The sequence below is a fragment of the Sycon ciliatum genome, chromosome 4, assembly GCF_964019385.1.
Source record: "Sycon ciliatum chromosome 4, ocSycCili1.1, whole genome shotgun sequence".
NCBI lineage: Eukaryota > Metazoa > Porifera > Calcarea > Leucosolenida > Sycettidae > Sycon > Sycon ciliatum.
The window spans coordinates 28,314,180-28,325,698 of NC_088646.1; the positions used below are offsets into that span (position 1 = coordinate 28,314,180).

At 46.5% G+C, this 11,519-nt stretch overlaps 1 protein-coding gene across 1 annotated transcript in view; it reads left to right on the plus strand.

Moving 5' to 3' along the window:
• Positions 1 to 11,449, plus strand: part of LOC135815457 (2-hydroxyacyl-CoA lyase 2-like) — a 19,092-nt gene extending 7,643 nt beyond the window's left edge. Inside the window, exons 10-18 of the mRNA XM_065328755.1 lie at positions 2,662 to 2,771; positions 3,509 to 3,632; positions 4,008 to 4,102; positions 4,855 to 4,894; positions 6,355 to 6,472; positions 6,853 to 6,990; positions 9,056 to 9,230; positions 9,509 to 9,607; positions 10,819 to 11,449. Coding sequence (XP_065184827.1) covers positions 2,662 to 2,771; positions 3,509 to 3,632; positions 4,008 to 4,102; positions 4,855 to 4,894; positions 6,355 to 6,472; positions 6,853 to 6,990; positions 9,056 to 9,230; positions 9,509 to 9,607; positions 10,819 to 11,004 — 1,085 coding nt within the window. The 3' untranslated portion in view covers positions 11,005 to 11,449. The remainder of the gene's footprint in view (positions 1 to 2,661; positions 2,772 to 3,508; positions 3,633 to 4,007; positions 4,103 to 4,854; positions 4,895 to 6,354; positions 6,473 to 6,852; positions 6,991 to 9,055; positions 9,231 to 9,508; positions 9,608 to 10,818) is intronic.
• Positions 11,450 to 11,519: the final 70 nt, after the last annotated feature.

Consider the following 11,519-nt stretch of genomic DNA (forward strand, 5'->3'; position numbering starts at 1 on the left):
TGATTGCATGTACACACCAGATCATGAGTTCAGACTCAACTCATGCACAGCAACTAAAAGCCGCTAAGTTCATTTCACACGCGCGCTCGGGAAACGGCACATGCTGCATGCATAACATAACACGATGCGCTTCTATCATGAATGTCTGGGTGGCCAAGGAATGCCACAATGTGTATGTAGACGTGAACACTACAGTGCCTGACATCTACAACATAGGAATGTATTAAATGGAATGCAAGTGTTCATGCTCATGTAATGTGGTAGTCTTCTTTGGTTGAATTACGTTCGTGGCTGTTACACGTATTATTACGACCAGCTTGGCTCTCGCGCTACTTCACACGGTACACATGTAGGTCAGAATAAATCAGGGCTTGTGGTCCGAGTCAGAGTAATGTCCAAAGCTGACGTCAGTATTCTAGGCTGACTTTATGCAAGAAGAGACAGAATTATAAACTGGTTGTTTTCTAAACACAATTGTATAGCCCGTGATAACGTGGACATGCGAACTTGACTTGTTTAAGGATCGAATTTCATTGGCGTGTTTCATTTGCGTTTTGTGTTTGAACTGTGTGTTTCCTTCAGCAATTGACATGTATGGTAAGTGGCATGGGTATACAGGCGCACTCTTCACGGAGCAACCACTTGTCTGTGTCGTCTGCAAACGGTCCGATGGCCGGTAATACCCAGTCATTGCCGAACAGTCATACTAGTAACGCACCTGGCCCGGCTCCAACCATCCCAGTCCAGCCGGTCGCCGCAGATTTCCTGCCCGGATCCACGTCCACTGCGCACCCCAGTGTCCGGCAAGAGAACGGGCCCAATGCCAGGAGTTACGACGGGCCCACTGCCAGGAATTACGATAGGCTCACTGCCAGGAGTTACGATAGGCCCGCTGCGATATCCACTGGGCTTGTCCCCGCCAATGTCGTGTTGCCCACTCATTTCGGCTTCAAAGGATCCGCTACTCCGCCGCGTCAGGTGAACACCAGTGGATCCGTTTCATCTCTGGGTACTACATTAGCCTCCAGTACAGATGTGTTGGCTAGTACGGCTTTGACTATAACCTCGGGTGCGAGGCAACCAGTGGCGGCTGCGGTGTCTTCTACAGCGCCATCTCAACCACGGTCGCAGCAGGTTCTTGCTGATCTCTAGCGTGCTATGTGATGTGTGAGTGTGTGCGCGCGCGGACGCGCACACACAATGCCATGTGTTGTGCGGTGTGTGTGTGTGTGCGTGTGTGGTTTGTGTATGTGTGTGTGCGAGCGCGCACAATGTCATGTGTTGTGCGGTGTGTGTACGTGTGTGTGTGCGCACGCGCGCATGCACACAATGCCATGATGAGGGTGAGGGCAGTTTCGATAGTGGATTGGACTGTGAATCGGACAGTGAGTCTGAAAGCTAAGGCTAGTGGACCGCACTATTGAAGTTTTTGAATTGATTTGAATTTGAATTGTACTTTTCAACTCTGCAGCAAATGACAAATACACTACTGCGCTATTATTTACAACATCTTCCATATCGCTCGTTTGCTAAGATCAGCTTATGATCGCTATCACTCTGCCGTTTTCCGGTGTCCTTTGCTTCGCTCGTGCTAGCTCTCTTCCGCTGGTGTTGTCGAGATCGTGTCCCAATAAATGAAATCCTCTCATACGAAAGATCCATGTTTGGGGGTGATTTTGGTCGAATTTTACAACAAATCAATCTGTGCCATCTCTAATCACCATCAATAGGAAATGAACGCTCGGCAAAGGGCAACCATGATCTACGAATCATCGAAATACAAGAACAAATTCACATCGACTGCACTAATTTTCAATAAAATATCGTATCACATGCTGCCAATTTCAATCAAGGAGTCGTAAAATAACGTAAAATAACGACTTCCGTAACGAAACCTAAAATTGGTTCTCCCCAGCTTATGCCCTAGTTCTGGACATGACAACAAGCCGTTTCGACATCCCTAGGACATGGTCTTTCCACCCATGCAAAGCTCAGGTTGTCTGCTTGAGACTGAAACGGGACTTGCAAAACAACGTCTTTTAGATTTGGGCCGCAGGACTAATACTGTTGGTGAACTATGGTGTTCAGTAAGGATACCAAGGCTCACCAAATAGTGGTGGCTTTCTTTAAGAAGTTTCTTACCAATTTATGTATAGCGAGGTGACAAGACCGAGGGCGCTTTTCTCCCTTTTTGTATGGTCGGATGCTAGAATGAAATAGAACTGGGTACTCGTGGTACATTTTATAATCTGTGATCTTTAGTGTGCACTCCATTCATCAGTATACGCAGCGCACTCCATTCGTCAATATACATCACCATGCTGTACTGATCGAGTGTGTTGCACGTTCCTGACTCCGTTTGTTAGTCTCTGGACGTGCACTCATGATTGCTTGGTGTTATGTTGTTGTTGTTGGAGAACAAAGAACAAAGACGGGATACGTACTATAGAAATGATCCTAGTGAGTACGTTGTTGTTGTTGTTGTTGTTGTTGTTGTTGTTGTTGTTGTTGTTGTTGTTGTTGTTGTTGTTGTTGTTGTTGTTGTTGTTGTTGTTGTTGTTGTTGTTGTTGTTGATGTTGTTGAATTCTTTATTCTCACGATGGCACCATCGCCAATAAGAGATGTTGTTGTTGTTGTTGTTGTTGTTGTTGTTGTTGCAGTGAACAAGGCTGTAGCACTAGTTGGTAAGGCAAAGAAGCCCGTCATCGTACTCGGCAGTCAAAGCACACTACCACCCACTGATCCAGCGGCCCTGGCCAACGCCCTTACGGTATGTGTCAGTCTGTCAGATACCACACAGTACCACACATTGACAACAACAACAACAACGTACACTGTGTTGTGCAATCAAAACAGGATACTTGTCACCCCGAACCATAGCACAGGGCCTCATCTATGAATGTTAGAGTTTCACTCAGACTGAATATTTCCGCGTCCATAAGAACACCACCACCCTCGCGGATTAAGGCGCAGATGCAGCTCCTGATTAGTTAGAACATTAGTTAGTAAGTCACAGTGCGTGATCTACAACGCTTGCTACAGCTCTAGGGCTATTTGTATTTCAGAAATACTACCCGCAACAGAGGTCTGTTGGCATGATGCACAGTCTAGACTGGTCAGAGATTTTTGTCCATTGCTCTTTGGGTAGTGCTTTTTCAACTACACTACCGCTAGAATACATACAGCTCGACCGTTACATCACGTGACATTAGTTTTCGTCATCCATGTGCCTTATTAGATCAAACCCATACAGAGTTGCACGCTCTTTGCAGTTTGTTTACTGACGGTGCAATCGCACGCGGTGAACCGGAACAATGTGTCAAAGTTGTTAATGTATATAGATGTTGCAAGCATGATAGGAAACGATCAGTGGGCGCCTGAACATAAGTATTCCATGTGTTTTGCAGCTTGCACAGCACTACTGTGCATGCAATTGCATGTGAGGTGAATCTGGGATGTGATTGTTACAATTGTTGATGTGTGGGTGTGGTGTGTTTGGATCTACAGTCCATGGGCATCCCATGCTTTCTGGGTGGTATGTCCCGTGGCCTGCTGGGCAGGAACTCGCCAATTCACATCAGACAAAGACGCCGTGATGCACTGAAGGAGGCTGACGTTGTTATTCTAGCTGGTAAGGCCGGGTGCATTCTAGCAGTGATTCTGTATGTATGTGATATAGAAGTTTACCATACCCTAACCTATCTCAAGCAGGCTCGATATTGGTACTCAATTATGCGTACTTTCGGAGTACAGTGAAATAAGTCTCATGCTGGCCATGGGAAGGTGCAGAATATATAGAACATGAAACAACAGCTCTCTCTCTCTCTCTCTCTCTCTCTCTCTCTCTCTCTCTCTCTCTCTCTCTCTATCTGTCTCTGTGTCTCTCTCTCTGTCTCTCTCTATCTCTCTCTCTCTGTGTCTCTCTCTCTGTCTCTCTCTCTTTCTCTTTCTCTCCTTTAATACGTCAGTGGTTTATTTGGTGTTGTTATCGCTGTTCTTATTACAGGTACTGTGTGTGACTTCCGTCTCTCTTACGGACGTGTGCTGAGTGGCAGATCCAAGATCATCTCCGTCAACAGGAGTAGAGAGCAGATGTTGAAGGTGTGTAAACTAGTATTGTGTGCGCATGTGCATATATGTACATGCCGGCTGGGTGTTGATTCTAGTGGTCGTTTTGTGCGAGCATAAGCCACTGTACCTGTGCTATGTGCAATAGAGATAGTGCGACTGCCATTATCGGGTATGCTTTTGTGTGATTTGGCAAACCAGTGCATGTGGTGTCATTCCAATGATTCCATACAACACACCTCTAATAACATTAGGGAGGTTTCGCTATACGGAATTACGTATGAAAATAACGTAGGAACTGCACGGAATTTTCATACGTAAAAATCAGAGCTGTTGGGTTTCGCTCTACGTGATTTCTCCACGACTGCTAAACATGCGTTGTTGCTTTGGAGACGCGTTGGCTGCATGCGCCCACCGCATGCACCATGTACCGAAACCGCGTTTTCCATTTTATTTTGCATGTGGTGTACGGTGTGTGTACCTTGTGTTTCGCGCGGCTTGAACGTTGCCATGGACAAATGCGGAAAATGCGAAAAAATATTTCAAAATGTCCTACGGAGGACCCAACGTAGGAAAGAGCTTTCCTACGGAAATCCGTAGAGAGATTTACGTATGAAAGTTGCCCTCGCTCCCCGGCGCGTACGACATACGGATTTTCATACGTAATTACGTAGAGCGAAACCTCCCTATTGTCTTTATTGTCTTTGTTTTAGCTCACCCCTCTTCCGGTACTTTTATTGTCTTCGTCTTAGCTTCGAGTTCTCTTCTCCTCCCTTTCCCTGCAGAACACCGACATGTTTTGGAAGCCTGCCCTGGCCGTGAATGGTATGTCCTTGCTGGCAATGCTGTCGTTTGTTCAATGGTGTGACCTTTTTGTCTGCTGTGCAAAGGAACTTGTTATATTACCGCACAAACCAGATCTGTTGACCTCCGGGTTTGACTCGAGGGTACTGAATAAGCAAGGGGTGGGGGGGGGGGGGAGGGGCACACCGGAGGTGCAGAGAGGAAAGGATGAAGTGACTGTGGACATGCGGATATTCTTTGTTTCGAATATGAATGTGTATCCACAACTTTTCACTTCAAGCAACAGTGTGCTGTAGTTACTAGTTACCCAGAATAACTGACATGCTGACCTATACACTACTTGTACAGTGCAGAGTTGTGTGATGCACTGCTAATTTAGACTGACAGCTGAGCATTGCCATTCTGGCACCAACCAGTCATCACTGCTTTAGACTGACAGCTGAGTGTTGCTGTTCTTGCACCAGCCATCACTTTGTTAGCATGCCCAATTTGTGCATGTGTGGCTGCTATTTTTTGCAGTCTGGAAATAACCTCTGCGTCATGTGCTAGATACTTCACAGTACATCTATGTTGACAGCCACGGGGTGCTAACATGTGACTTTTTAATTTGTTTTGCCTGCGGCAATGCAGTACATTCCACTCTCAATGAATAACTCTCTCATTCCTGGGTACCACATTGCATGACTTATCGTGCGATTGCATGACTACGGGTGCTGTCCGCATACATAGAAGTGCATGCTGTTCAGATTGCAAACTATGCTGCTTATCGCGAGCGTGTGAGTTGAGACAACTTGAAAGCGTGTGACTTATTGCGGGTAGACTTTGCAGTATGCTTGTTGCGTTCACGCCTCTGCTACTCCCGCAGTGCTGTATATATCCTAGTGTGTGCTTGCTTATGCCCTCTTTGCAACTTTGAGCTTAGTCCTTGTGCAGGTGTAGGTGTAGGTGTATGATTGTGCTGTGTATCTTAGACTTGCTAGTTACTGTAAAAGCCACTATTCTAACGAGGCGCATATATAACGATTTCCCAAAATTGACTAGTTTACGTGTACCAAAGGTAACGATTCTCACTCATTCTCAACGCTCAATACGACAGTAAATGTATCGATTTCTGTATAACGATTTCTATTTTAACGACAGATTTATCCTCGTTAACTCGTTAGAGTTAGCACTTCGTTATATATATGGCTTTTACAGTACTCAGTTCATAGTTTGAAAAAGCCAATAGTGCTGGCTCAGACTCACAGTATCTGCTTTTCCTGGCTCTCTCTCTCTCCTCCTCCTTCTGTCCTTCTGCCTCTCTTTCTTACTCACTCACTCACTCACTCTCTTTTTTTCTGTCTTTGTATTGGCTATTCACTAATAAGGAAAGAGTGGCAGATGGAACTATTGCATATGATTTTATGTCTGGGTCCGCAGTCCAGAGTCCAATCTCCCTCGAATGTGATGTGATTGTTATTGCATTGTTTCAACTATTGCAGCGGATCCTGCCAGTTTCCTCGTCAGCCTGTATGAGATGCTGGGGACATCTTATCATTGCGATCCGGAATGGCCAAGGGAGCTGAAGGCACGCGACCAAGAGAAAGAGGATCTAAATGTGTATGTACTCGTACATGCATATTGTGGTATCCGCTCCTCTTTTATCGGGTTCTGTCTCCGAGAGCTTGTTGTGTGGTCGGTCTACTTGTAGCTGACGGTCATTGTCTATGCTATGTACACTGGTTCATACACTTAGAGGTATGTGTAACGTCAATGTATGAAGTGAACCCAACAAGTGATCCCCACCACATGGGAGTAGGTACCAACACTACATGTGTGTGTGTGTGTGTGTGTGTGTGTGTGTGTGTGTGTGTGTGTGTGTGTGTGTGTGTGTGTGTGTGAGATTGTTTGTATGGGAGTGTGTGTGTTTTGTTTGTTTGTTTGTTTGTTTGTCCATCCTGGTCTACATTAATAGTTTCTCCTTTGTCTTGTTGTTGCAGCAAGAAAGCAGCGAAGATGACGGATAAGCACTTGAATCCACTGAAGGTGCTGATGGAGCTGGAGGAGGTGATGAGTGAAGATGCTATCATGGTCGCCGATGGTGGTGACTTTGTAGGCTCTGCAGCATACATTGTCAGGTGAGGGGGAACGTGATACTGGGGGGGGGGGGGGGGGGGGGGGTGTATAAATGTAATTTTACGTGTACTATAAGGGGCCGTCCGTAAATATTGATGTTTTTTTCAAGACGATATTTGTTCATTTCTCCCCAGACCCCCTCCCTCCCCCCTCAAAACGAACATACACATGTTTATGCAAGGGATCGATATGTTTTAATGAAGTTCAAATTCCTCATGAAACGTGACCAGCTGCCACTCTAATTTCACCATACACGGTAACACCTATAAAATATGTAGGTTTATATTGCCACGGTCGCACAGCCTTGCCATGGCTATGCTCACGAGGTTGACTTTCACTTTGTGTAGGCCATAAACTACATGACTGTTCGAACAGCGCCCGTCCATAGATAAAGTCGATTTTTTTCTGCAAAGACGAGACGAACAGGGCCCAAACCCCCTCCCCCCCCCCCCCCCCCAAACGAACGAATATCTTCTCTAAAAAAACATCGATATTTGTGGACGACCCCTAAGTCAACAAATATTCGGCGCATATTTATTTTCGGCTATTTTCGGCCTGGTCATGTTTGGCCGAAAATTTGTTTTGCAAGGTTCCGTGTGACTGTGTATACAGGCAGCAGCAGTACGGGCCGAAAAATTAAGGCGGCTGAAATGGGCTTTAGCCCTGGGAGACCGAAATTTAAAGAGGAAGTTAAGGCAAAAATTAAAATTTCACCAGTTGTAGTCTTCGGGGTGCTGAGTCGAATGGTCTTGGTCCGAGAAAGCTGAGCCGCTCCCTTCCTACTTGAATCCCAATCGAACTCGCGCACTTCCACCGAAACTGGGTGACTGCGCCCTACTAGATGGGGATTTGTATGCAAAATGTCACTAAAAGCGCCATTTCGTTCTTATAAAAGCACGGATGACCGCGATTGGCCCATATGTTGTAGTCTTTTGGACGCTGAGTCGACTGGTTTTGGTCCGAAAAGGCTGCGATGCAGCGTTCCTCCTTTATTCCCAATCGAACATGGTTGAACAAGCGGTCACGTGCTCCTGGGTGCCCAAATCACCTGGTCACCACGCCAGCAGGCGACAACTTTCACACCAAGGTTCAACTCGAGTTCAACTCGAGTGACAGGACTGCACCCAAAAAAGGTCAAACAGGCTAGTGAGTTGTACCCAGCAGGCACGGTGACCACCACGTACCAGGTGACTGGCGTACGCAGGAGCACGTGACCGCTTGTTCAACCATGTTCGATTGGGAATAAAGGAGGACCACGACCATTCGACTCAGCACCCCGAAGACTACAACTGGTGAGATTTTAATTTTTGCCTTAACTTCCCCTTTAAATGGGCCGAAAATTTGTCGACTTACAGTATTTAAATTTCGGTCCTAGGGACCTGCCAGGTTTCAGGTGTAGTGTAGAATTAGGTGACCAGCCTAACCTTCACATACAGTGCCTTTTAGGTGTTATGTAAAATTAGGTGCCTGAGTTCTCTACTTAAATTAACGAAATTAAAATTACACCGAAAATAACATGATACTGTAAATATACAAAATTTCGGCACTTCACGATTTTTGGCGTGGAGTAGAGGGCATGGTATAGTGCGACAGATGCTGTGAAAAATTTCATCGGCGTTTTAATTTAGGCGTTTTGGGTCGGTGCCGAATATAGCCGAAATTAAATAGCTGCCGAAAATTTGTATATTTACAGTCAGACCTCGTTTATTCGGTCCTCGTTTATCCGGATCCCTCGCCATCCGGAAGAAAATCGTTGGTTACTGATTTACAGCATATGTCATGTATACATACAGTGTGCGTGTCCGATTATCCGGTTCCCTCGCCTATCCGGATATTTTTGTGGAAAACAGATGTGTGCGGTTACGCGAGGTCTGACTGTATACAGTACTGAGTTTAAGGGATGTGTTCTGTATACATTCCACTGTTACAGTCTCTCCATCCATCTGCATATCAAGATAACAGCATGCAATGTTTGCTGTGCATGGCGTGCATGAACACCTCCATACTTCTTACATGTGCACTGTAACCGACTCACATTTCTTGTCTTTCCTTTGTGCCCCCTGCCAGACCACGTGGCCCACTGCGCTGGCTGGACCCCGGTGCATTCGGAACTCTCGGCGTCGGTGCCGGCTTTGCCCTGGGTGTGAAGCTGTGCAACCCGGATACGGATGTGTGGACCATCTTTGGTGATGGTGCACTGGGCTACAGCTTGATTGAGCTGGACACGTTTGTGCGTCACAAGGTTAGTCGGCAGCTGGCTGTGTAAACGTTAACAGCCTGTCAGTACTTGTACATGAATCACAGCAGGTCTGGCGGGCCCCAGCGTCTGCTCTAGGATTTCAAACCAACCGGGTACACGCGTACCTGGCACAACTCTAACGTTAGCAAGGTACTACTGCAGGTTTTGAAACAGAATGAAGCAAGATGATTGCCGGGCATGTGAGCATGTACCGGTATGTTGTCTGTGTTGCGCTCCTGTGATCTTCATGTTTGTTGTTCTGCTGCTGTGTTTGCTTGTAGGTGCCCATCGCAGCAGTGGTCGGTAATGACGGTGCCTGGACACAGATCATGAGGGAACAGGAGCCCATGTTCAAGAGCAATGTCGGCTGTCAGCTTACGGTGAGCTGCAGCAACTCATTTTCCTTGCTCAAGTCCAGTCTCATTGGATTTTCATGATTGTGTGATCGTGACTGTTTGAAACCAAAGGTGGCTATTGACAACTTCTTGTTTGGCGAGCAAAGGGACACATGCATACAGTTACTCTTAAAGGGGAAGTTAAGGCAAAAATTAAAATTTCACCAGTTGTAGTCTTCGAGGTGCTGAGTCTAATGGTCGTGGTCCGAGGAAGCTGAGACGCTCCCTTCCTACTTGAATCCCAATCGAACTCGCGGACTTCCACCGAAACTGGGTGACTGCGCCCTACTAGATGGGGATTTGTATGCAAAATGTCACTAAAAGCGCCATTTCGTTCTTATAAAAGCACGGATGACCGCGATTGGCCCATATGTTGTAGTCTTTTGGACGCTGAGTCGATTAGTTTTGGTCCGAAAAGGCTGCGATGCAGCGTTCCTCCTTTATTCCCAATCGAACATGGTTGAAGAAGCGGTCACGTGCTCCTGCGTACACCAGTCACCTGGTCACCGTGCCTGCAGGGTACAACTTACTAGCCTGTTTGACCTTTTTTGGGTGCAGTCCTGTCACTCGAGTTGAACCTTGGTGTGAAAGTTGTCGCCTGCTGGCGTGGTGACCAGGTGATTTGGACACCCAGGAGCACGTGACCGCTTCTTCAACCATGTTCGATTGGGAATAGGGGAGGAACGCTGCATCGCAGCCTTTTCGGACCAAAACCAGTCGACTCAGCGTCCGAAAGACTACAACATATGAGCCAATCGCGGTCATCCGTGCTTTTATAAGAACGAAATGGCGCTTTTAGTGACATTTTGCATACAAATCCCCATCTACTAACGCGCAGTCGCCCAGTTTCGGTGGAAGTGCGCGAGTTCGATTGGGATTCAAGTAGGAAGGGAGCGTCTCAGCTTCCTCGGACCACGACCATTCGACTCAGCACCCCGAAGACTACAACTGGTGAAATTTTAATTTTTGCCTTAACTTCCCCTTTAAATTGTATCCATATGTCCCTTTCCTTCCTTGTGTAGCGGGTTATTCATTTCCCATGCCGTTCTAATCGTATGGATAGTTGGGACTTGGCGTAGAATTGTAGCAGCAGCAGCGCGTGGTGACGCTCCCTGCAGAACAAAGTTGGTTAACGTTACTGGTGTGAGATGACATGTGTTTTGGTGTCTCATGACTTGTGTGCGTTGATTGTTCAGCACAACGCGTATGAGCAACTGGCTGATGGTTTCGGTGCACAAGGTCTGCTCCTGGATCGCTCCTGTAACGATACAATAACACTTGTACTGAAGTCGGCGCAGAAGGCAATGCGCTCCGGCAAGCCTGCCTTGGTCAATGTGCTCATCGGACGCACCGACTTCCGCGATGGCTCCATATCTGTGTAAGCGCTCGCAGAACCTGTGACAGTGATGAAACGACTCATGACGTTGCTGTGGATTGTTTGCACTCGTTCACACTCATACTGTGGTCTGGGACACTTTTTTTGTTTTTTTCTGTCCTTCCTGATTTCACCTCACTTCTATTACTTCAGTTGTTGTACTTGCTGTCAAATGTCTGATGTGAGGAGCTGCACATAAGCGGGCTTAGTGCTCGCTCTCACTAGAATTATTTTTGTTTTACTTTTTTTGCAGAGATGATATCACATTCCTTAGCTGAGCTCGGTCCCTTTTGTCTTCTTCCGTACTTTTTTTACTCGTTCATTTATATGACGTCGGTACCTCTAAGTACCCTGGCTTTCCACATTTGAATTTACAGGAAATTTATGCTAACAAATTCTGTGCTTGAAGCACACAAATTCACCGTATTTGCTGAAGAACATTTATGATGCAACCTGTTGACTGACATGCTACATAAATAGATACCCCTTTCCCCCTGCACACAGCGGAAAGGAAAGGCACTG